The sequence below is a fragment of the Rattus norvegicus genome, chromosome 5 (genome assembly GCF_036323735.1).
Source record: "Rattus norvegicus strain BN/NHsdMcwi chromosome 5, GRCr8, whole genome shotgun sequence".
In the NCBI taxonomy this organism is placed as follows: domain Eukaryota; kingdom Metazoa; phylum Chordata; class Mammalia; order Rodentia; family Muridae; genus Rattus; species Rattus norvegicus.
The window spans coordinates 126671423-126692154 of NC_086023.1; the positions used below are offsets into that span (position 1 = coordinate 126671423).

Sequence of the window (20732 nt, forward strand, 5' to 3'; positions counted from 1 at the left end):
GTCTAGGTGTTCAGTCGGTGGCTGTTTTCTCCTGACAGGCCAGCAGTGGCTGTCCCAGCATACTCCAAGAGTCTGTGGCTTTGCTCAGACTGTCCACCTCACTCCTTCAACTTTATAGCCCAAGCCCCCCATAGGGCTGGCTTCAACCTCTGACCTGTTCACAATGAGTCCCCCTTTCCCTGAGGTCCCAAGCCCATAACTGCTTGTGGGTGGTTGAGAAGCAGAGCAGGTTCACTGCCATGCCTGACACACACAAAAGGACAGCTTGGGCCCTAGATGCTGTGCACAAAGTAGGTAAGTCAGAGCTGTGCCTAGATGGTGCAGTGCCACAGAGTACAGGCCTAAGCAGCCAGGGAGGCCTGCCTGGAGGAGGCAATAGGACAGCAGCAGGCTAGGCAGTAGAGAAGAACAACAGTCCAGGAAAAAGGACCAGAGTGGCCCATGCACTCTTCTGTCTATCTGGACTCTCTGAGTCTGAGTGGGAAGGCTGGGGATCAGCAGTCACAGATCAAACACTTGCTATGAGATAAATTGTATTCCATGGGTTTCACTGGGTTAGCATGTTCAGTCCTCAGAGTACCTGCTCATGTAGCAGATAAGGAAACTGCAGAACAGACATGTCAGGCCAAGTGGTACCCAAGGCCTACCAATGGGAACTGTGGGCCTGGAACTAGGAGATAGGGCCCTGGCTCAGAGAAGCAGAGACTCCTGGGTACTGTACCACCTGCTGCATAGCTGAACTATGACCAGGACAGACAGGCTTTGGAGACTGCAGGAAAGAAAGCAAGCTGCCCAGCAGTGAGAACAGAGATCCAGGAGTGCCGAGGGAAGCAGAGGCCTCAAAGCTCTGGCTAAGGATGAGGACAGGCTTGTTGTGTCTGTTTCTCTTCCCTGGGGCAGCTGCCAGCCCAGGGTCATATTTATTACATCTGCTGAGCAGCATAACCCTAAGTCAGAGGCTAGTGTGGCTCTTCAACCCTAACACTGTGCCAGTGTGGGCACAGGACAGAGGCTTGTGATGCATGGTAACATGAGGGGTGCTGGGGAGGGGATGTGTGGTTCAGATCCAGCCTGACACTGCTACTCCTGCATCCTGAGGCCACAGGCTCTGGGGGCGACTATTAGGATTAAGTAAGAGAACTCAGTGCAATGGGCAGTGTTAGAACACAGACTTTGGCCTGCTTTGTGTGTCTGCTGAGAGTTTAGGGGCTTCATCTCTCTCATCTCTCGAATTGTCACCCACATCCTCAGAGGCCATCAGCCATACATCAGGCATCCTTCCTCCGCCCTGGTTCTGGGAAGGCAGCAAGCACACTGAGGGTACAAGGTGGGAAAGGCTCTCCCTTAAAGTCAAGGGCAGATGTACCTTCATCCCACCTCCTCTGGGGCTGTCCATCCCCATAACTCTCCCCCTCCACATACATAACAAGAAAACAAAAACAAAACAGGCAGGCGAGGTTTGAGTCTACTGCTGCTATATTTCCCACTATATGGGTCTGGTGGCCAAAGGGGCACCAGGTAAGGATCTGGTCCACATCTTGTTCAGGTTTCCACCATATTCCTTGGTGTACAGAAACTTTGTTTCCAAAAACTGTGTTTTACTTCCTGGTTTAGTGAACATCTCTCCATGTCTGTCACTGGCAATTTGGGCTGGATCATTCTTTTTTAGGCATGTATCATCGGATATTAAAAGGTATGCCTGATCTCAACCTTCCTAATGCCAGCAGCACACCAGGTTATGATGTCACCTGAATGATGTCGTGCAGAATCTACCAGACTGTGAGACTGCATTTGAAGAGAGCTATTCACTGAGGACATGTCATTCCTGGACTGAGACCTCACATGCACAGGTTACAAGTGATGTCAAGGAGAAGAGGATCATTTTACAGTTGACAGGAGCTTCAAGCAGCAGACCTGGCGCTACGCTAACAGTGCAGTTCTCCCTGGGGGTAGTCTAAATGAGAATGGTCACCATAGACTCAGATATTTCAATGTTTGGTCTGCAGTTGGTAGAACTGTTTGGGAAGGATTAGGAGGTGGTGGTCTTGTTCAAGGATGTGTGTGGTCTTAGTTAGGGTTTTATTGCTGTGAACAGATCATGACCAAGGCAACTCTTATAAGGACAACATTTAATTGGGGCTGGCTTATAGGTTCAGAGTTTCAGTCCATTATCATCAAGGCAGGAGCACAGCAGCATCCAGGCAGGCATGGTGCAGGAGGAGCTGAGAGTTCTACATCTTCATCTGAAGGCTGCCAGCAGAATACTGACTTCCAGGCAGCTAGGATGAGGGTCTTATAACTCATACCCACAGTGACACACCTACTCTAACAAGGCCACACACACCTCCTAATAGCTCCACTCCCTGGGCCAAGCAACAAACCATCAGTGTCACTGGTGTTTTATAGTTTCAAAAGCCCAGCCATTGCCAGTTAACTCGTTCTCTACCTTGTGGTTGTCCCAAGATGTGAGTTTTCAGCTACTGCTCCAGTACCATACCTGCCTTCCTGCTACCACAATCTCTGCCACGATGGTCTTGGGTTGTAACTCACCTGCTGGTACCAAGGGCCCCAATAAACTCTTCTATAAGTTGGGTTGTCATAGTGTCTCAACAGCAACAAATAAGTAACTAAGACATTCTCTCCCCCGTGGCATCTAAGCTGATGACTCCAGAGGGTCAAAGACTAGAAGCACAGCAGACGCTGTCTGATGGGAAGGGCAGGGTCCCAGGGTGAAACAATCACAACACCTGCCAGGTACATTTCAGTTTGCACCTTGCTCTTACCCACCACCTCACCTCAGCCTCACCAAGTGAGAGGCTGGGTTAGATCTCCAATTAGACGGTAGGAAGGCGCAGTAGAACATGATTTGTCCATGACAGTGAGGTAGCTACAGACATCTGCTTCTGGGATCCTGCAGTGTCTGCCAGATTGTAGCTGACTCTTAAGCCCCTCACATAGACTTTGAGTTCTTACAAAGGAAGTCAGGGGAAAGTCTCTAGCGAGGAGAGAATGTCTGCAGTGTTTGCAAACCACTGTGTGTGTTACAGGGACCTGCCCGGGGAAAGAAAGCTGCACTGGTCTCCCTAAAAACAATTTCTCTTCCAGAAACAAGGATACAATCAACACAAGATCCCAAATTAGCCCATCTGAAGGCCGTCAGCTGGTTTCACTTTAATGCTGTATTAGTTTTCCTATAGTGACAAACAATCCCCCAAATCTCAGTGTTTACTACACAAACATCTGCCACTCACGTTACAAACGGTGGCTTTAGGCCAGCTGCTGTGAGCTTTCTTCAGACACCCAGGTGACGGGGATGCTCCTATTTGAGAAATGGCGCCTCATGGTAAAGGGGAAAGGACACAAGCCTACTTGCAAACCACTGCCCAATGACACCTCAAGCTGCTGCCAGATGTGGCTCAAGCCCTGTTTCATAGCCCTTGCATGGGCAATGAGAAGTATGCTCCCCTTGGGAGATGGCGTGGACACTGCAGGAAGCCACTCAGCTGCAGCTAAGAATGCACACAACCTCTAGGACGCAGAGAACAGCACAAGACAAAAACAGCCGGTGACAGGCAAAGGCTAGGTCAAAAGGCATGAAATGCTAGCCAGGCACAGTGGTGCACACCTCCATTCAGCATTCTTTTGCTGAGGCAAGGACATAACTGGAGCTGAGGAATGGAGGAAGCACTTGGGCTACCGCCAGGTCTGTTGCAGTTCTCATACTGCAACTCCACTGGTCAGAGAAACCAGTAGGGCTCTGAGTAGTCCTGAGGATCCCAGTTCATACAGTCAACGCAGAAACAGGATGTGGCTTCATGGCTCCAGTCGTCTCACGGCATCCACAGCATCCCTTAGCTTTTCTCATGCTGGTGAAGCAACTACCAGTCTTTCAAGCCCTAAGGCCTTAAGAGTACTGTGCAGCGCTGGTTTACTCCCTTGGAGCTGTGCCTTCTGTATGTGCCCAATGCTACAATGGTTGAGACTGTCACTGCATCCTGAGATAGTCTAGGGGCCAGGGAGTTACCAAGGCCAGCTATTCTGGTAATTGCAGTGGATGCTTTCTTCAGAGATGGACTCCAAAGATGGACTGGCCAGGGCAGAGCTGTGAATGTGAGGAGGCTGAGGCCCAGCTGGAGCGCAGCACTCAGCCAGACAGGGGTAGGGTCAGGGAGTCCAGCAGCTTCTTCCCCAACAAGAGGTTAGGAACCACTGTCCCTGGGGACAGAGTGCTGGACTCTAGGCCAGATGATTCAGTGTGCAGACTCCAGGCAGAGGAAGATGAGGGACAAGACCCCAGGGTCTGTTCCTAGGTTACCTGTGCACCCTTTTCCCCTGGAGAAAATTCTTACAGAAAGGAGAGGATCCTACACAGACCAGGAATGCCGGGGTAAGGGCCTTCACGGAGCACCTGCGGGGAGCACAGCAGAGTGGTTAACTGCATTACTACTGCCATTATCCCTGGACCTTCCCAGCCACTCTCAAGGTAAACCTTTGCACGTACCCAAACATTAAAATACAACTTAGCACATTTCTTTGTTTGGATATTCATAAATCTGGTGACAGCATGATAGTCTTCCCTTAACACTGAGTCATTAGGGGTTGGGGATTTAGCTCAGTGGTAGAGCACTTGCCTAGCAAGTGCAAGGCCCTGGGTTCGGTCCTCAGCTCCGGGGAAAAAAAAAGACAGACCTGAACACTGAGTCATTAGCCCTCTGGCATCAGGCACACATAGGGCTAAACATGAAAGTTCAGCAAACAAGCTATCAGTTCATTCCGTATTACTAACTTGAGGTTAGTTTGTATCCCAACAGGCTAGGCTTGGCCACCTGTTCCTACTGTGGTCACACTGAATAAATCTCTCACCTTTAAAAACAACCAAAACAAAACAACAATAAAATCCTATTAATTTTGCTCTTTTAATTGGTTTCCTGAGAATGGGGAGGTATCAACTGTGACTCCAAGTTTAGAAATGAGTCCCTGTGTTAAGAACAAGATTAAAATATAAACATGTGGACCGGTAAGGTAGCTTATTAGATAATGGCACTTGCTGCTGTGCCTAACTGAGACTCCAAGAGTGGAAGAGAGAACCAACTTCCATACATATGCCATGGCATGGTGCTGCCCCGACCCCAGATAAACGGTAAATGGCAAACTTTATAACAACAACAGCAACAAAGCTGGGCATAATGACGCATGCCTTCAACCTCAGCATTCAAAAGGCTGAGGTACGGAATCTCTGTGAATTCAGGGCCAGCATGTTCATGTCTTCAAGTTCTCAACAGTCTCTTGTCTGTCAAAAACCTAAAAGTCATTGCTCACAGTGGCCTTTGCATGTCCGAGCATATGGAACTGGTGTTCCTCTGAGGACTGCTTTATATTTACACTTCTCAGATGCTTCTTGGAAATGGGATACAGTGAGCCTCAGGCCTTGAGTAATGTCCCTCTACATCCTCTAGGCCAAAGCAGGCACACTGGGGGCTTCTGGACCCCTTTCCAGGTCAACTGCCTTCTCATCTGTTCAGACCCTCCCTCCAATCCAGCCTCTCCCACCATGGGCTCACCACCCAGCAGGACAATCCAAAGCTGTACATCCCTGTGCTCCTTCCTGGAGCTCCCCTCTGCAGCTCCACTCACCACCCTGGATAGAGTCCATGTTCCATTGCAGGACAGTCAAGCCCATGCTTCATGAGCTGTGCTAACCCAGCTCTCCAGCCTCCCTGCTTACCACACACAAAGACCCCCACCCCCAGGACAATGGGCTTTTATTCTAAATACAGAATTCCTCCACCTTACTCTTCTTCACTTTGCTACAAGTTGGAGAAAAATAGACCCAAGAGTGAGCTTGTGAATTCCCTCAGGGCATTCTACAGAAGCTGTCAAGAGGCTGCTGTGGAACCCTGCTTGCTGCCACTGCTGTTAACAAGACTCCTCCCACAGCAGGCTGCACCACGTCTACAAGGGCACTCTGACTTCTGCTTGCATCCTGACTCAGAAGTACCCTAGAAACACGTACCCATTCCACAGTGAAGGTAGAGTCCCAGAGAGGCAGAATGTGCTCAGGGTCACACGGTTAGGGAACCCAGGAGTGTCTGCAATGCTCTTTCTATGCGACAGTGTCAAGAGACAAGTGCAATCAGAAAATGGAAGCTACGCCAGCTGCCTTCAGCTACACAAGCCAAGCAGCGTTTTCACTCTGAGAGCAGGCCCCTCACTTCCCATGGCCTGGGCTGTCTTCAGCCTCCTTGGCCAATGCTTTGGTTTAATGGGCCAGGCCAGTTCGGTCCCACTGGCCTGAGATAGCTGTGACGGGGAGCAGAAGAGTGGACTAGACTCTGAAGGGGCCTTGAATTCTCCCATCATCCCATGGAGGGCTCACCTGGGGTGCTGCAGCACCTGCAGCAGGGTGCTCTCAGGGGACACCTGGTATAGTTCTGCCCTGTCCTCATCCTCGAAGTAGACCTGCAGGTTAACCAGAATGACAGACAAACACAGGCTTAGACGGCCCTACAAATGCTGCGGCAATTCTGAGAGGTTGGGAGGGCAACTGTACGACTGGAAAGCCTGCCCCCTCCTCACAGCTGCAGGCTCTGGTGCTCAGGTCAGCCCCAGCTATGACACCCAGAAAGCTTAGGACCAGCTGCATTCTCCGTGGCTCAAGGAAGGGGACCGTCTCCTGTCACTCAGGCAATGAAGAGGCACCAAAGCTCGAGCCCAGGCCTGTGCAGCCTTCAGTTTCGTTCCAGTGCCACAGAGGTGAGAAGCAGAAAGCCACAGTGACCCAAAGGGGAGGAAGAGCCAGAGCAGGTGAGAGGGGTGTGCAAGCAGGGCACCAAAGCACAGCATGGTAAGGACGTTTCACAGGACACGTCAGAGCTCAACCAGGAGAGGAGGTACTCACGCCAGGAGCCAGCCAGCCTGAGCAGGAAGAGAAGGGCTTCCTCAGAAGCCAGGTAACAAAGTGTGTAGCAAGTTAGAGCCCAACAGGAGTAAGAACAACGTCCACACGTGTGGAGCAGAGCAAACGATGGGGATTATCAGGCCTCCAGCAGAAGGATGACTATGAGCTATGGCAGAGAGTGACCTAGGGTTCTTGTTTTCTCGTTGCTATTTGCAGTACCAAGGATAGGACTCAGAGGTTCACACATGCTAGGCAAGTGCTCAACCACTGAGTTATACGCCTCTTTTTTTATTTTTAAAAATAAAAGAGTAAGTCACCAAGTTACCCAGGCTAGCCTTGAACTACTTGTTAGCCCAGACTGGACTCCTGCTTTAGCTTCCTAAATGGATGGGATTATAGGCCAGTGCCACTAAGCCCAGCTAGGATGGCCTAAATGTAGGTTAGAGCTGGAACAGGATGTAGGGTGGGTGAGTTGTGCACGATGTGAGTCTGCAGAAGAAGAGAAAGGTTGCCATTCTGGGGCAGTAGCCAACATGGGGCTGAGGGCTCCACATAGGAAGGTGACAATGCTGGTGGCAGAAGGAAACTGATCAAAAAATACAAAGGTCGGCTGTCGGCTGGGCATGGCAGTGCACAGCTGTAATCCTAGCACACAGGCTGAGGTCAGGGACTGACAGCCTGCACTACACAATAAGAACCTGACTCAAAACACCACCAACATCTACATTACAAATATAGAAATAAATAAAGCAAATCTCAGAGTAGATTTGGAGACACACAATGTTGCACACATTAATTCTCCCTCAGTCATGAGTCCCTTTCCCAATATTAACAGTATGCCTACTGCACAGAGAACTTGGCTTCTAAATACCACTCTCCATAGAAACCACCAAGGTTCCTTGGAAAAAAATAGTTGCTATCGAAGCTGGGGTGTAGAAAGCACAGCTCAAAGCTGGAGTACCTTGGGCCAGAAACAAGAATGTAAAGAAGGGAAGTGAGTTAGTCTATAGAAATAGATCTGAATAAAGTCCCACTGACCAAGTCCACAACAATTTGCACATAAACACCACAGTGATAAATTAAATAAAAAAGGAAACCATTATACAGAGTAAATAAATGTTTGGCTCAGTTAAAGGTAAGCTGTCCTTTAACATCCATGGGCACACGCACAGTGACTGTGCAGTAGAGACCTGGTGACACCTCCTTGGTCATGAGAGCAGAGTGATCATCATCAAGAACAGATCACTGGAGCCCACATGGCCAGACACAGTGAGAACAGAGCATCACTCCAGGACAGCTCAGCCAAACATACAAAATCCACATCCAGTCACAGGAAACACGAGCAGAAAAGACAGGAGGTACGGTATCTTTGCAGGGGTCAGGGTGGGGACGATAAAGGACAGAATCAATACACCATGTGCTCTTGGAACAAAAGGGATCTTCCTGGGACAATCTGTGGCACCTGTGTGGAGCCTGAGGATGGGGCTGAAGTCACCAACGCTAGCTTCCTGACCTTGATGGCTCTTTTGAGATTATGAAGAATGTCTCTGTGTGTAGAAAACATGTATGAAAGTAACTCAAGGTTGGTGGAAATCATTTAGTGTCTGACTCTCAAATCTTCAGGAAACAATTATTCAGTAAACTCTGGTTATGTTCTTTTTTAAAAATCTAACAATGGAATATTATTCAGCCTTACAAAGGAAGGCTCGCATATGACTCGCTACAACATGACTCATTCTAAACCATGGTTGAGTCTTAAAGATGCTATGCTAAGCGAAACAAGCCTGACATTGTCTAATTCCTGTTTGTGTGAGGCCCCAGAGTGGTCACATCAATGGAGACAGGAAGTAGAACAGCCAAGGGCAGGGGTGGAGGACACAGCTGTTTGATGAGGGCAGAGTTTCAGTTTGGGAGATGGAAAGCGATGGAGAGGGGATTGTGGGAAGGGGTGAATATAATAGAGTGAGTGATCGAGTGAGCTTGATGATGTCACTCTGAGGCTAACGTGGTAAAATGCTATGTATATTTTTCAAAAAAAAAATTTAATCAGTGGTCAGTGAGATGGTTCAGCATGTGAAAGCTCTTGATGGCCTAAGCTCAATCCCCAGAACCTACAGAGGAGAAAAACCAATGGCTGAAAGCTGTCACTTAACCTGCACATGTGCCACGACAAATCGCAAACACTTCACACTCACGCGCGCGCGCGCGCACGCACGCACACACACACACACACACACACACACGCACGCACACAATTTTTTAGAACAGTCAATTTCTGTATACATCCTCCCAATATCTCTTACAGGAATGAAATACAACATTTCTTACCTCCAGATCATCTGGGTGGTACTTGTGCTCTGAGTCCCAGGAGGGCGCTTCACTAAACATCGCCATTAGATGGTCAATAAACCTGAGGGAGGAGGATGTGCTTTCTGGGTGTCAATGTTCCATTTATATTCCCACATCAGTCCCTGACAGCAATTCAGAGAGAACAGTGACCCTATAAAGCATGGCATCCAGGCTTAACCTACTCTGACAACAGTGCAAAGCATAAACAAAGGCTTATCAAGAATCAGTCTTTGAAATCATATAATAAACACACAGTTAAATGATCTGCATGTACTACCTCAGGTGAACCGCCCAGACAGTGCTGAGGCAAGTAGACAGATTCATGATGGAGAACCCTGTCCACATGCTGGGAATGGCCTCTAAATTACTCCTTTCCTTCTCAGCCAAAGCGCATTTGTCTCTCTTGACAAGTCAGCAGCAGCACACAAGCAGGCGCAGAGGGCTCTTGGGACAAACCCGTACCTGGTGTCCTCGTGAAAAGCAGAGATGAAGTCAGACTGTGCATACTCGGGGTACAGGAACAGAACAGGCCAGCTCAGCCTGCCTTGGCCATCTATACTGAGCCTGGCTCCACAGGGGTTCTCAGAGCTGAGCCCATGCAGGAGCATCTCGGCTAGACCATTGGAGGCTGAATCTTCATCCTCACCGACTGATTCAGAGACAAGCCTGATGTTCCTAGCCTGGATTAAGACAAAACACACTCGAACAGACCTTATCCTGCGGAAGATGCAAACACACATCACTGAAATACACCCTGAAGCTTCCTGAGGCTCATGTGACCATCTTAACTGTCCTGGCAGCCTGGCATAGTGGCCTGGGATTTCTGATACTCCTGTCACCTGCTTCCAGGTGCTGGGATCACAGTCATGTGCCACCCTGGCTGGCAAACTTATTCTTAAAGGATCAGGTACTGAGGGCCAAGCAGTCTGCTGACAGTGGTCCCCTGTTCCACTGCCTATGGGAAAGCCTTGGATACATAAATAAGGAGAGGTGATTCAAGGTCACCTTCTACGGCCTCAGCCTTCGATGGCCATCAATATAGCATGGCATTTGTGCTTCCCAGTTTTTTTTTTTTGTGTGTGTGTTTTTTTTTTTTTTTTTTTTGGTTCTTTTTTTCGGAGCTGGGGACCGAACCCAGGGCCTTGCACTTCCTAGGTAAGCGCTCTACCACTGAGCTAAGTCCCCAGCCCCATGCTTCCCAGTTTTAAGTCAACTTGACACAAGCTAGAGCCATCTCAAAGAAGAGAAATCCAATTGAGAAAATGCCTCCATAAGATCCAGCTGTAAGGCATTTTCATAATTAGTGATTGATGGGGGAAAGCCTGGGCCACTCTGGGTGGTGCCACCCCTGAGCTGGTGGTCCTGGGTTCTCTAGGCTGAGCAAGCCATGGAGAGCAAGCTAGTGCACTCCTCCCTGGCCTCTGCATCAGCTCCTGCTTCCAGGTTCCTGCCCTGCTTGAGTTCCTGTCCTGACTTCCTTCAGTGATGGACTATTACATGGAAATGTGAGCAGAATAAACCCTTTCCTCCCCAACCTGATTTTGGTCATGGTGCTTCATTATAGCAAGAGAAACCCTAAGGCAGCATTGTACTGTTGATGATGATTTTAATTTGTACTATAGTCCAAAGTATAGGACTTAACTAAAGGAAGTACCTAGACATTTTCTGAAACATCTCTATGTGGGGCTGGAGAAATGGCTCAGTGGTTGGTGCATGGGCTTTCTTCCAGAGGTTCCAGCTTCAATTCCCAACACCCCAGCCCCTCTGTAACACCACATGCATCATGTGGTGCACATACACAATACATTCAAGAAAAAAAAATCTGTATAAAATATCTTGGCCTCTTATTCAAGAAAATGGCCAAATCCTTTCTGAATGAACTTAAAAACCTGGAGTATACTGTTCTGTTTGTTGGATTGGGTTTTGTTTAATCTTTCGAGACAAGAGTTTCACTGTTGTTTGAAACTGGCTTAAAACTCAGCATCTTCCACCTTTGCATCTTGACTACTGGAATTGCAGACGTGGCTCACGGCATCTGTTTGTCATCCTACTACACATCTACATACATAGAATTTTTTAAAAGAATTATATTATGTGCTGTTTTGCCGACAGACATGTCTGTGTGAGGGTGCCAGATTCCCTGGGACTGGAGCTTCAGACAGTTGTTAGCGCCATTTGGGTGCTGGGAACCAAACCCAGGGCCTCTGCAGGCAGTGCACTTAACCAGTGAGCATCTCTCCAGCCCCAAATTTAATTTGTTGATATCTGATAACAGATAGTTTGTTGGGAGAGACGATTGAGCACACTTTAGCGGTGTTAAGTTCTCTAAGTAACTGAAAGTGGGTGTGTAACTTAACTGAACCCAGAATGAAACTAAAGCCTCAGCCCAGGAGGCATCATCTGCCGAATGGGAGACCGGTGGGCATCAAGGATGAAAAGTCAGACGCATTCACTTCAGGGAAGTACCAAGCAGTAACCGGCTCGGCCACTGGGCCTCCTGGACTACACTCACTTCAGAATGCAGGACGGGGAGGCTTCTACTGTCATCAGTTAAAGCAACATCCTAACAGAATGCTTTCTCAGCTCATAAGTTACAGTAATGAGCAAGGCCCTGGCTCAGACACCATTACTATGGGAAGTTTTCTTCAACCTAAGATTACTAAACCAGGAACGAGAAGGCCTTCCGCAGAGGGCTGCTGTGAGAGGGAGGGAGAGGATAACTAGCCCAGCACGGGCAGGGGCAGAGCTAACTGAATGTGGTGCCCCAACTCCAGAGCACAGCTGTGAAGGCAAAGCACCCCAACAAAGGTCCCAGCAGGCTTCCACAGCCAGGGCATTTCTTACTCTGTGAGGCTCATGCTTTGAGAACTCACCTTGATGGCCTGGAGCAGAGCCTCATTCTGATTTTGTTCCTTCTTTTCTTTCAACTTTGCTTTCCTCAGATCCCGCTCCTCCATCCTCTGGAAACATAATTCAGATGCCATCAGCGCCAGGGACCTCTTTCTCACTTTTACCCCAGCCTGCAGGATGTCTGGTCTCCATGTAAGCCATGCTGCTGCTCAGAGACTGCCAGTGGCTGGTTCAGTAACCATCCACAAAGCATGCCCCCAGGGGTCAGGCCACTATCAGCAGAAATTTACAACCTAGTTCTTAAAAACAAAAACACCCAAAACCTTCATTCTTGTACCCCAAGAACTCACAATTCACTGGGGAGTGCTAAGAGCCAAGTGTACCACTGTGTCACCCTGATGGTTCCCCCAAAGTAGGCTTAGGCAGACGAGGAAGGTGCCACCAATAAAGAACGGGCATCTCCATTCAGGGACCCCAGTAGAGTAGACAAGTACTACATGGGAACCCCAACTTCTCTGATATGGCTGCAGAAAACCCGCAGTTCTGCCTTCCACATAGTTAAAATCAGTGAGAGAAAAATACCACCAGTCCACTCAGTCTGGCAGAAACGGGTGGCAGACTTTCCCACTTTCCCCCTGGGCTTGCAGTTAACAGGAATCTGCCAACATTTGCTACAAAGGGAAGAGAGCAAATGTGTTGGGCTCTGCAGATCACATGTCTCCGTTGTGTATTATCTCTGGACAATGTGAAAACAGCTTACCTCATTTCCTCTTCATAAAAAAAAAGGGGGGGGGTACATATTACTCTCATTTTCAAAGCAGGGACCAAGAAATGTCAGGAACTTGTCCTGAGTCATTTCAGCATTTCAGCATTTCAGCAGTGGCAAAAGTAGGATTCAAACTCAGATTTGTTGAAGTATCCCTCTAGGCCTTGTTTGGAACGTTGTCCCTCAACGTCACTCAGCCATTCAATAAACTCCCACTCTGTCATTCACAGATTGGGCTTAGGCATCATCTCTCTCAGCAAACTGCCTGTCAGAATCCATTCACACTCTGCTGTTGGCAGTGCAAAGCCAGTGACCACTACTCTAGATGTTTGCATGAACACTGTATATTCCCACAGTGACTTGAGACACAATCTGAGGAATGCTAACTAGCAAATGCAAGCTGTCTGTGGACAGATACCAACCTTTAGCTTGTCTGCTTTTGCCCTCATTTCTAGAAGTTTCTTCTCTTTGGCATCAATCTGTAGTCCCTCATCACACCAGTTCACAGCCTCAGCAAAGTGTTTCAGTTCAAGATGGCACAGGGCACCTGTAGAAACCAGAGTCCTGAGGATCTCGGAACAACATGCTGAGAAAGCACCACCTTGGAAAAGCCGTGCTCCCCTCACCAGCCTCCAGCCAGCCCCAGGAGGGGAGACAGGACACAGCTCTTTGTACTTCAGCTCCTAGACAGGAAAGGATTTGTGTACTGTAGATCAGAAATCACTCTCAACCCCATGTACTTCAAAACTTCCAAGTCTTCCTGGTATAAAGGGCCCTAAAATGCAACAGCTCATCAAACAACACCGTCAGACAGGGCTGGCCTAGAAAATGGCTGTCATTTACCTGCTGGACCTTGGACAAAGGCCATGTCTGAATTTATGGTTCCTTGTCTGCAAATGGGAGAATAAAGGCCATCTCAGATGTGTGTGTGTGTGTGTGTGTGTGTGTGTGTGTGTGTGTGTGTGTGTGTGGTTTTTTTAAGATTTGTTTTTGAGACAGAGAGACAGAGATAGAGACAGACAGAGAGAGAGATTCTGTGTGTGTGTGTGTGTGTGTGTGTGTGTGTGTGTGTGTGTGTGTGTGTAAAAGTGTTTGCCTGAAGAGGCCAGAAATGTCAGATAGCCCTTGAGCTCAAGTCTCAAGCAGCTGTGAGCCACAGGGAACTGAACTGGAGTCCTATGCAAGCAGAATGTTGTTAGCTGCTGAACCTCCTCTCCAGCCCTCAGATGATGTTTACTGTAAAGCAGAATTTCCTCAGCCATCAATCAATGCCCAAACACATTTTCCTTTTTTATACAGCCATCTGTTTAAAGTGCCCCCCTTTTATTTTTTGATTGACTAGTTTGTTTGCTTACATTCTGGGGTGAAATCTGCAGTGCCTGTGCATGCTAGGGGAGTGCCCTACTGTTAAGCTATATACCTTGATTCTATTTCTAAAAGGTTTCACTGCAATGTTCAGTTTTCTCTGGTTAGTCTCTCAGACTTTCATAGAAATTTAAAACATCAGAACTTTATTATAAGGCTTATGTGCTGGTTTGAATATGCTCGGCCTAGGGAGTGGCACTATTAGAAGGTAAAGCCCTGACACCTGTTGGAGTAGGTGTGTCACTGTGGATGTGGGCTTTAAGACCCTCATCCTAACGGCTGGGAAGCTGGTATTCTGCTAGCAGCCTTCAGATGAAGATATAGAACTCTCAGCTCTCCTGCACCATGTCTTCTTGAACACTGCCATGCTCCTGCCTGATGATAATGGACTGAACCTCTGAACCTGTAAGCCAGCCCCAATTAAATGTTGTCCTTATATGAGCTGCCTTGGTCATGGTTCTGTTCACAGCAGGAAAACCCTAACTAAGACAGCTTGAGTATCAAAGACTCTAACCCTGGATAGGTGAGAAGGCTCAGGAGGTAAAGGTCTTTGCTGTCAAGCCTGACAACCTAAATTCTCTCCCTGGAGAGGTGGAGAAGGAGAGGCTACTCCTAGAGGTTGTCCTCTGACCTCCACACACAGATCATGGCACGTGTGCCTCCTCACTAGCATGGTACACACGGAACAAATGCGTAACTGGATAAGTGTAGGAAAGCTCGATACATGATGAATGAATTACAGTTTGCAAAGCTCCCTAAGTTCAGAGAGGGTAAGTATAAAACAGTAAAAGTGGGGCTGGAGAGATGGCTCAGCAGTTAAGAGCTCCGACTGCTCTTCCAGAGGTCCTGAGTTCAATTCCCAGCAACCACATGGTGGCTCACAACCATCTGTAAAGGGATGTTCTGGTGTACTGAAGACAGCTACAGTGTACTTATATATAACAAATGAGTAAACCTTAAAAAAAAAGTAAAAGTGCTGTCATTACAAGGTCAGACCACAACACAAAACAGCAGCAGAGCTCCTGCCAAAGGCCCCACACTTATCTTTTAATTAATTAATCTTTTAATGGCATTTAATTATCTTGCCTTTCAATCAGCCAAACTAGGGAGAAAATCGGAATGTGCTATGTCTTATTTAATTTTATTCTTTACTAATTTAAAATGAGGAGTTTCAATTCCATACATATTTAGCATAAAGGGTAGAGCCTTCTGGGGAGTGCTGAGTGGTGGTAGTCACTGAGAGAAAGCAGGGCCTTCATACGGAGACGGCAGGACTAAGGTGACTTCCCAGTCCCCAGCACACAAGAGCCAAGCCTTCAATGGCAGCTTTTGGTGCAGAGTGAAGTGCCAGTTTTCCCAAATGATGGCCACCGAGCGGCTCCTAGAGACTCACCTCGTATGATGGCTTTCAGGTGATCAGGCTTTAGCTTCTTGGCAGCCAGCACGTCATTGAGAGCAGAGCGGAAATTGCCTAATGAAACACCATTAAGTAAAAGAAGGTAAGTTTTCCCATCAAAATGCTTCCACAAAGTCACAGCCTTGACAGAGATGACTCCGGACAAGGGTCAGGAAGTCAGAACAACTGAACACACTGCTGGACAGGCACAGGTGTGCTCATCGGGTCCTAAAGAGTGCACAGCATCAGGCAGGCCAGAGGAGCCAGAATGGCTAGTCAGCCTGAGACAAGATGTCAGTGTTACCAGTGCCTGAAGACTCAGGTCAACTGAAACTGACGAGGACGTGGGAAAGATCAGTGTCAGGTGCACTGGAGAGTAAGCTAGCACACTGTGAACCAACAGTGTTCTAGAAATTATCCTCAAAAGTACCTGACCAATGTGTAAGGATCGGTGTCAAGAAGCAAGCTAAGTTATCTCCCGCTGGTATGGAGGTTTGAGAGACGGTTCCACTAAATTGTCTAGGCTGAACTCACACTTGGGGTCCCCTGCCTCATTCTCCAGGTAGCTGAGGTTTATAGGTCCCAGACACTTACAATGGTGCTCCAAACACAGAGTACATCTTTTTTCCTATTCTTTTTTTTTTTTCTTTTTTTCGGAGCTGGGAACCGAACCCAGGGCCTTGCGCTTGCTAGGCAAGCGCTCTACCACTGAGCCAAATCCCCAACCCCACAGAGTACATCTTGAAAGCGGGAAAGCAAAGGCACGGACTTGAAAACAGAAAGCAGAGGAAAGCGCTATGCTACCAGGCCACAGTACAGAAGGACAAAGACACCAAGGCCTCTGTGATGGGGGCAGAGGCAGACTGAAAGGCCATCAGATTTCCAGACGCCTTACCCTCCACTGTTGATGGAAGTCAGCACTTCCCAAACCTGAGAGATTGGAGGTTTATTCTAGGCAGTGTCTGGTCTGGAAGCCCTGAGCATGGTGGTGATTCAGTAAAGAAGAACTAAACATACAAACCCCAGCCCCATTCTCCCACTTGGTTCTGAAAGCACCAGCAGCCACAATTTCCAAAAACAGAAAACAGTACGCAGAATTAAGAAAAGCATCAATTTAAGAAATTTCCTAGATCTACCTGCTTCTGCCTCCCAAGTTGCAAGACTAAAAGCATAAGCTAGTGTAAATTCTTCCTTTCTTTTTTACAGACTGTGTGTGTGTGTGTTTGTGTGTGTGGGCAGTTGTGAGCAGCCTGCTGTGTCTACTGGGATCTTGGGGTTCTCTGGAACAGCAGCAAATGCTCTTGATGTTTGAGCACATATCTCTTCAGCCCTATAAGTGAATTCTTCAGAAACAATAAAGCTATGCTGGGGAGACGGCTCGGTCAGTAAAGTGCTTGTTGAGCAATCATGAGGACCTGAGTCAACCCCTAGCACACGCATAAAAATGCTAGTTGTAACAGCATACACTTGGGAGAAGTAGAGGCAAATGGATTCACAGGGTTTGCTGGCCAGCCAGCTTAACTTTCTCAGAAAAAGCTCCAGGCCAATGAGAGACTGCCCCCAAAACAAGGTAGATGGCTCCTGAGAATGACAGGTTAACCTCTACCCCTCTACCCTGTGTGAGCGCACGCACACATCTTGTACACACAACACACACACACACACACACACACACACACACACACAGGAGAGCTGAGTCATCATGATTACGTACCGAGATAGTACTGTGCTGCTGCCCGGTTGGTATACAGGATGGCATTCAGATCAGGGTCTGCACACTTCTTCTTCAGTCCTTCACTGTAGGAAACCACAGCTTTCTTATAGTCTTTTTCTTTAAAGTAGTCATTGCCCTCATCTTTATAGGTCTTGGCTTGCTCTGCAAAGAGGAGGGAGTAAGCAGCATGTCATACCCTTAGAAAGCTCACTGAAAACCTCTGTCATGCACTACTGTAATATTGCACAGGTTAGGGTTTGTCAGCTCGACACAAGCTAAGTCAGCCAAGAAAGGGAGCCTCAAACAAAAAATGCCTCCACCTTGATTAATGATTGATGTGGGGGGCCCATCACACTGTGAGCAGTGCAGCTTCTGGGCAGGTGCTCCTGGGTTGTACAAAAAGCAAGCTGAACAATGCAAGGGGAGCAACCTCAGGAAGCAGCAGTCCATGGTCTCTGTCTCAGTTCCTGCCCCTCAGTTCCTGAGTTCACTTCCTTCAGTGAGGGACTATCACCTATAATCTAAAATAAACCCTCTTTTCCCCACATTCATTTCTTCAGTCTTTTAGCACAGCAAAAGAAAGACTAACACATATATGATAAATCTAAGAGATGGAGCCAACACAGAAAGAAATATCCAAATGAATGGTATGATAAAATTAGCATCTATATAGAATACAAGGTCATGCAAGCTTAATGCTATCTCCACTTACAAAGAATTTATGAGGTATATTACTAAGTGCTTTTCTGGGTTTTTTTGGGGGGGGTGTTTGTTTGTTTTTTGGGGACAGGGTTTCTCTGTGTAGCCCTGGCTGTCTTGGAATCGCTCTGTACACCAGGCTGGCCTTGAACTTGGAGATCTGCCTGTCTCCCCTCCCTGTCTCCCCTCCCGAGTGCTGGGGTTAAAGGTGTGTGTCTCCATCACCCAGCTATAAATGCTATTTTTAAAAGGGGAATTAAAGATGGTGTAGAGAGATGGCTCAGCAGGTAAAGGCACTTGCCCCTAAGCTTGACAACCGGAGCTGGATCTGAGAGAACATGTGTAATGGTAAAAGAGCACTCACCTCACCAAGCTATCCTCTGATCTCCATATGTGCATACACACATACACACACAAAGAGTTTTAAAGGGGGCTATAGCTCACTTATGTAGCATGTGTGAGGTTCTGGGTTCAACTTCTGCACACTCCCATGTACACGTACATGTACATTTATCCCAGTTTTTGAAGGACTTTAATTTTTATTGAGAAAATTATACTACTCCTTTTCTTACATTGTTTCATTCACTGAAATGCAAACTCCCCTCCTCTCTGGTAAGAACCTACAAAACTATTAAGATTCAGTTCAGACTCAGACCCACGAGCCCACGCCTGCCCCTGTAGTACAGCGCTCCAACAGTGCCCACTGCAGTAGCAGTGTACTTATAGCACACCCTTCCTGATTCGTTAGAACGATCTGGCTTTTCATTGGAGCTGTGTACATTATTCAGCGGGTATCCAAAGAAGGATGTGTGGAGCGAACACTGACACGTTAGCCACAATACTTTAACTCAACAGAGACACAAAAGAAGTGCTAGTCACATAAGATACCTTCTGGAGATCGCTCATCATCAAAAATAATCGATTGGAGGCAAGCCAAGTCAGGAAACTCCTTGGGATCAATTTCTGATGGCGCTTTTTTCATAAATAGGGGGATCTTGTCAAATTCCTAGAATTTAAAATAATAAATGACATTAGTGCTGTCTACAGATTAGATCCATTCCCAGGACACAACATCAAAGTTTTTTTTTTTTTCTCCCTGATCATGATATGCAAATACTCAGGATTGGCTGGATCTATAAAAGCCCCAGCTTCTCTGGTGTTAAACTGGAGTGTGGGATCCTGATTCCCAACACTCTCCATGGGTGACAGCAATCGCCTTCAATCGGGCGCTTTCAAGTTCCTAACCACCTTCACCATCTCCTTTCATCATTACCCTAACCTTATGTAACCTGGGTGCCGCAGGTAAAACAACTTTCTAAGTAAGGAACCATCCGGCAGCAGAACCAGGTGGTCGTGTGTAATAGGGCTGCCTACCAAACCCTGTGGTCTTAAATGCACTGACAACTTAGACTCTCAAAACCTCGAGGCCGGTGGTTTCTGGCACTCAACTAGGAGCCACAGGTTCTTTGGCAGTGACCAAGCCGCGAGAACCAAGCTCCTACCCCAGAAGCCCCCGCGGCCCACCTCCTCCCACTGGTCCTCGCGGAAGCCGCCGCGGTAAGGCTGGCTCTGGAACTTGTCCAGGAACGCGTCCATGGAACTGTCATCTGTAGGGTCAGGATCAGAACTCTCCATGGCAGCTCGCAACTTCGGCACTTCAATCTGGGGGCCAAGAAACCTGCCGCTCCTTCCGGCAGCAGGGGTGCCCTTCCTTTTGCTGTCCGTGTTGCGCGTGGCTATGCCTCTGGAGTTCCGCCGTGTGGGGGGGCGTGGCCTGTCTGGAGGTGTGGCCTATCGGAGTGTGGCCTGACCCGGAGCTTCCCTTACCTCTCAGCCCCACCCATCCACCGGCACAGTTGACTTGGCCCCTATTCTCGCGTTTGGGAGTGGTTAGGTAAACTCTCTTTTGTATCTGAACTCTTCATATCCTTTCTGATGTTTTTATGCCTTTTTTTATAAATGTTCTCAAAAGGTGACTTCTTAGCCAGGCCACATGACATCTGCCTGTAATCCTAGCACTTAGGTTTAGTAGAACCACAAGTTCAAGAACTGTCTAGACTACATAGCAAGACCCTGTTTCAAATAAAACAAAATTTTGTGCATACAAATACTTTTTCACTGGCACAAGGTTTGAAGTCTCCAAACACCCCTGCTACCTATAACTGCACATGAACCTCCATGGGGCTTACCCTACAAGGTGGGTACCCAGCCTGCTTGCTCACCTCACCTCATAGATAATATGACAATGGAGGTCTTCATAGATACCCCCATGATCCTGTGGGAAGATTACCCCAAGATGTATGCCCACAAGTAGAATCCATGGGTTGATATTATTGATAAGTTCATCGATACTGACTAGTAACAGGTTCTTGTTCAGAACAGCTACATCAATCTATTGCCCCACCAGCCTTGCCCAGGGGTTCCTATGCCCAATGAAGAGTTTTCTGAAGCTGACATTTGCTCACATATCTCTCTTCTCAGCACCCTACCATGCCTCGCCACTGCTCTGGATGAAATCTACCTCTCTGTAGTCTCCATGGCCTTAGGGCCTGGCCCTTGCACCTCTCTTTTTCCAGGTTCCCTCTTGCTGGGACTTTGAAGATGGTCTTTGATCCCATGTACCCTGCTCTCCACCCACAGATGACCAAATGTGATCGGTCATCTTTCCAAACCTCCTTGAGAAGTCTGTTCCCTG

The 20732-nt window shown here is 47.8% G+C and overlaps 1 protein-coding gene across 2 annotated transcripts; it reads right to left on the reverse strand.

The window, feature by feature from the left end:
• Positions 1-2112: 2112 nt before the first annotated feature.
• Positions 2113-19781, reverse strand: Ttc4 (tetratricopeptide repeat domain 4). 2 transcript variants are annotated; one of them, NM_001395043.1, is made up of 10 exons: positions 19562-19718; positions 18926-19043; positions 17339-17500; positions 15622-15699; positions 13286-13410; positions 12121-12207; positions 9710-9927; positions 9227-9308; positions 6377-6459; positions 2113-4408 (listed from the first exon to the last, which is right to left on the reverse strand). In NM_001395043.1, the coding sequence occupies exons 1-10, from the start codon at positions 19670-19672 to the stop codon at positions 4312-4314; spliced, it is 1161 nt and encodes a 386-aa protein (NP_001381972.1). In that variant the 5' UTR covers positions 19673-19718; the 3' UTR covers positions 2113-4311. The 2 variants fall into 2 exon arrangements, with proteins under 2 accessions (NP_001381972.1, XP_038966222.1); XM_039110294.2 differs by having other exon boundaries at positions 2115-4408; positions 19540-19781.
• Between the last annotated feature and the right edge of the window lie 951 nt (positions 19782-20732).

What these genes read in the sequence shown, in the direction of transcription:
- Ttc4 (NM_001395043.1), bottom strand. Translation starts at nt 19,672, where the DNA reads ATGGAGAGTTCTGATCCTGACCCTACAGATGACAGTTCCATGGACGCG. An exon ending in AGCAGCACAGTACTATCTCG is followed by an intron (nt 15,700 to 17,338) that starts GTACGTAATCAT and finishes GTGTTTCATTAG; the next exon opens with GCAATTTCCGCTCTGCTCTC. An exon ending in CAGGTGCTGCAGCACCCCAG is followed by an intron (nt 4,409 to 6,376) that starts GTGAGCCCTCCA and finishes TGCTCCCCGCAG; the next exon opens with GTGCTCCGTGAAGGCCCTTA.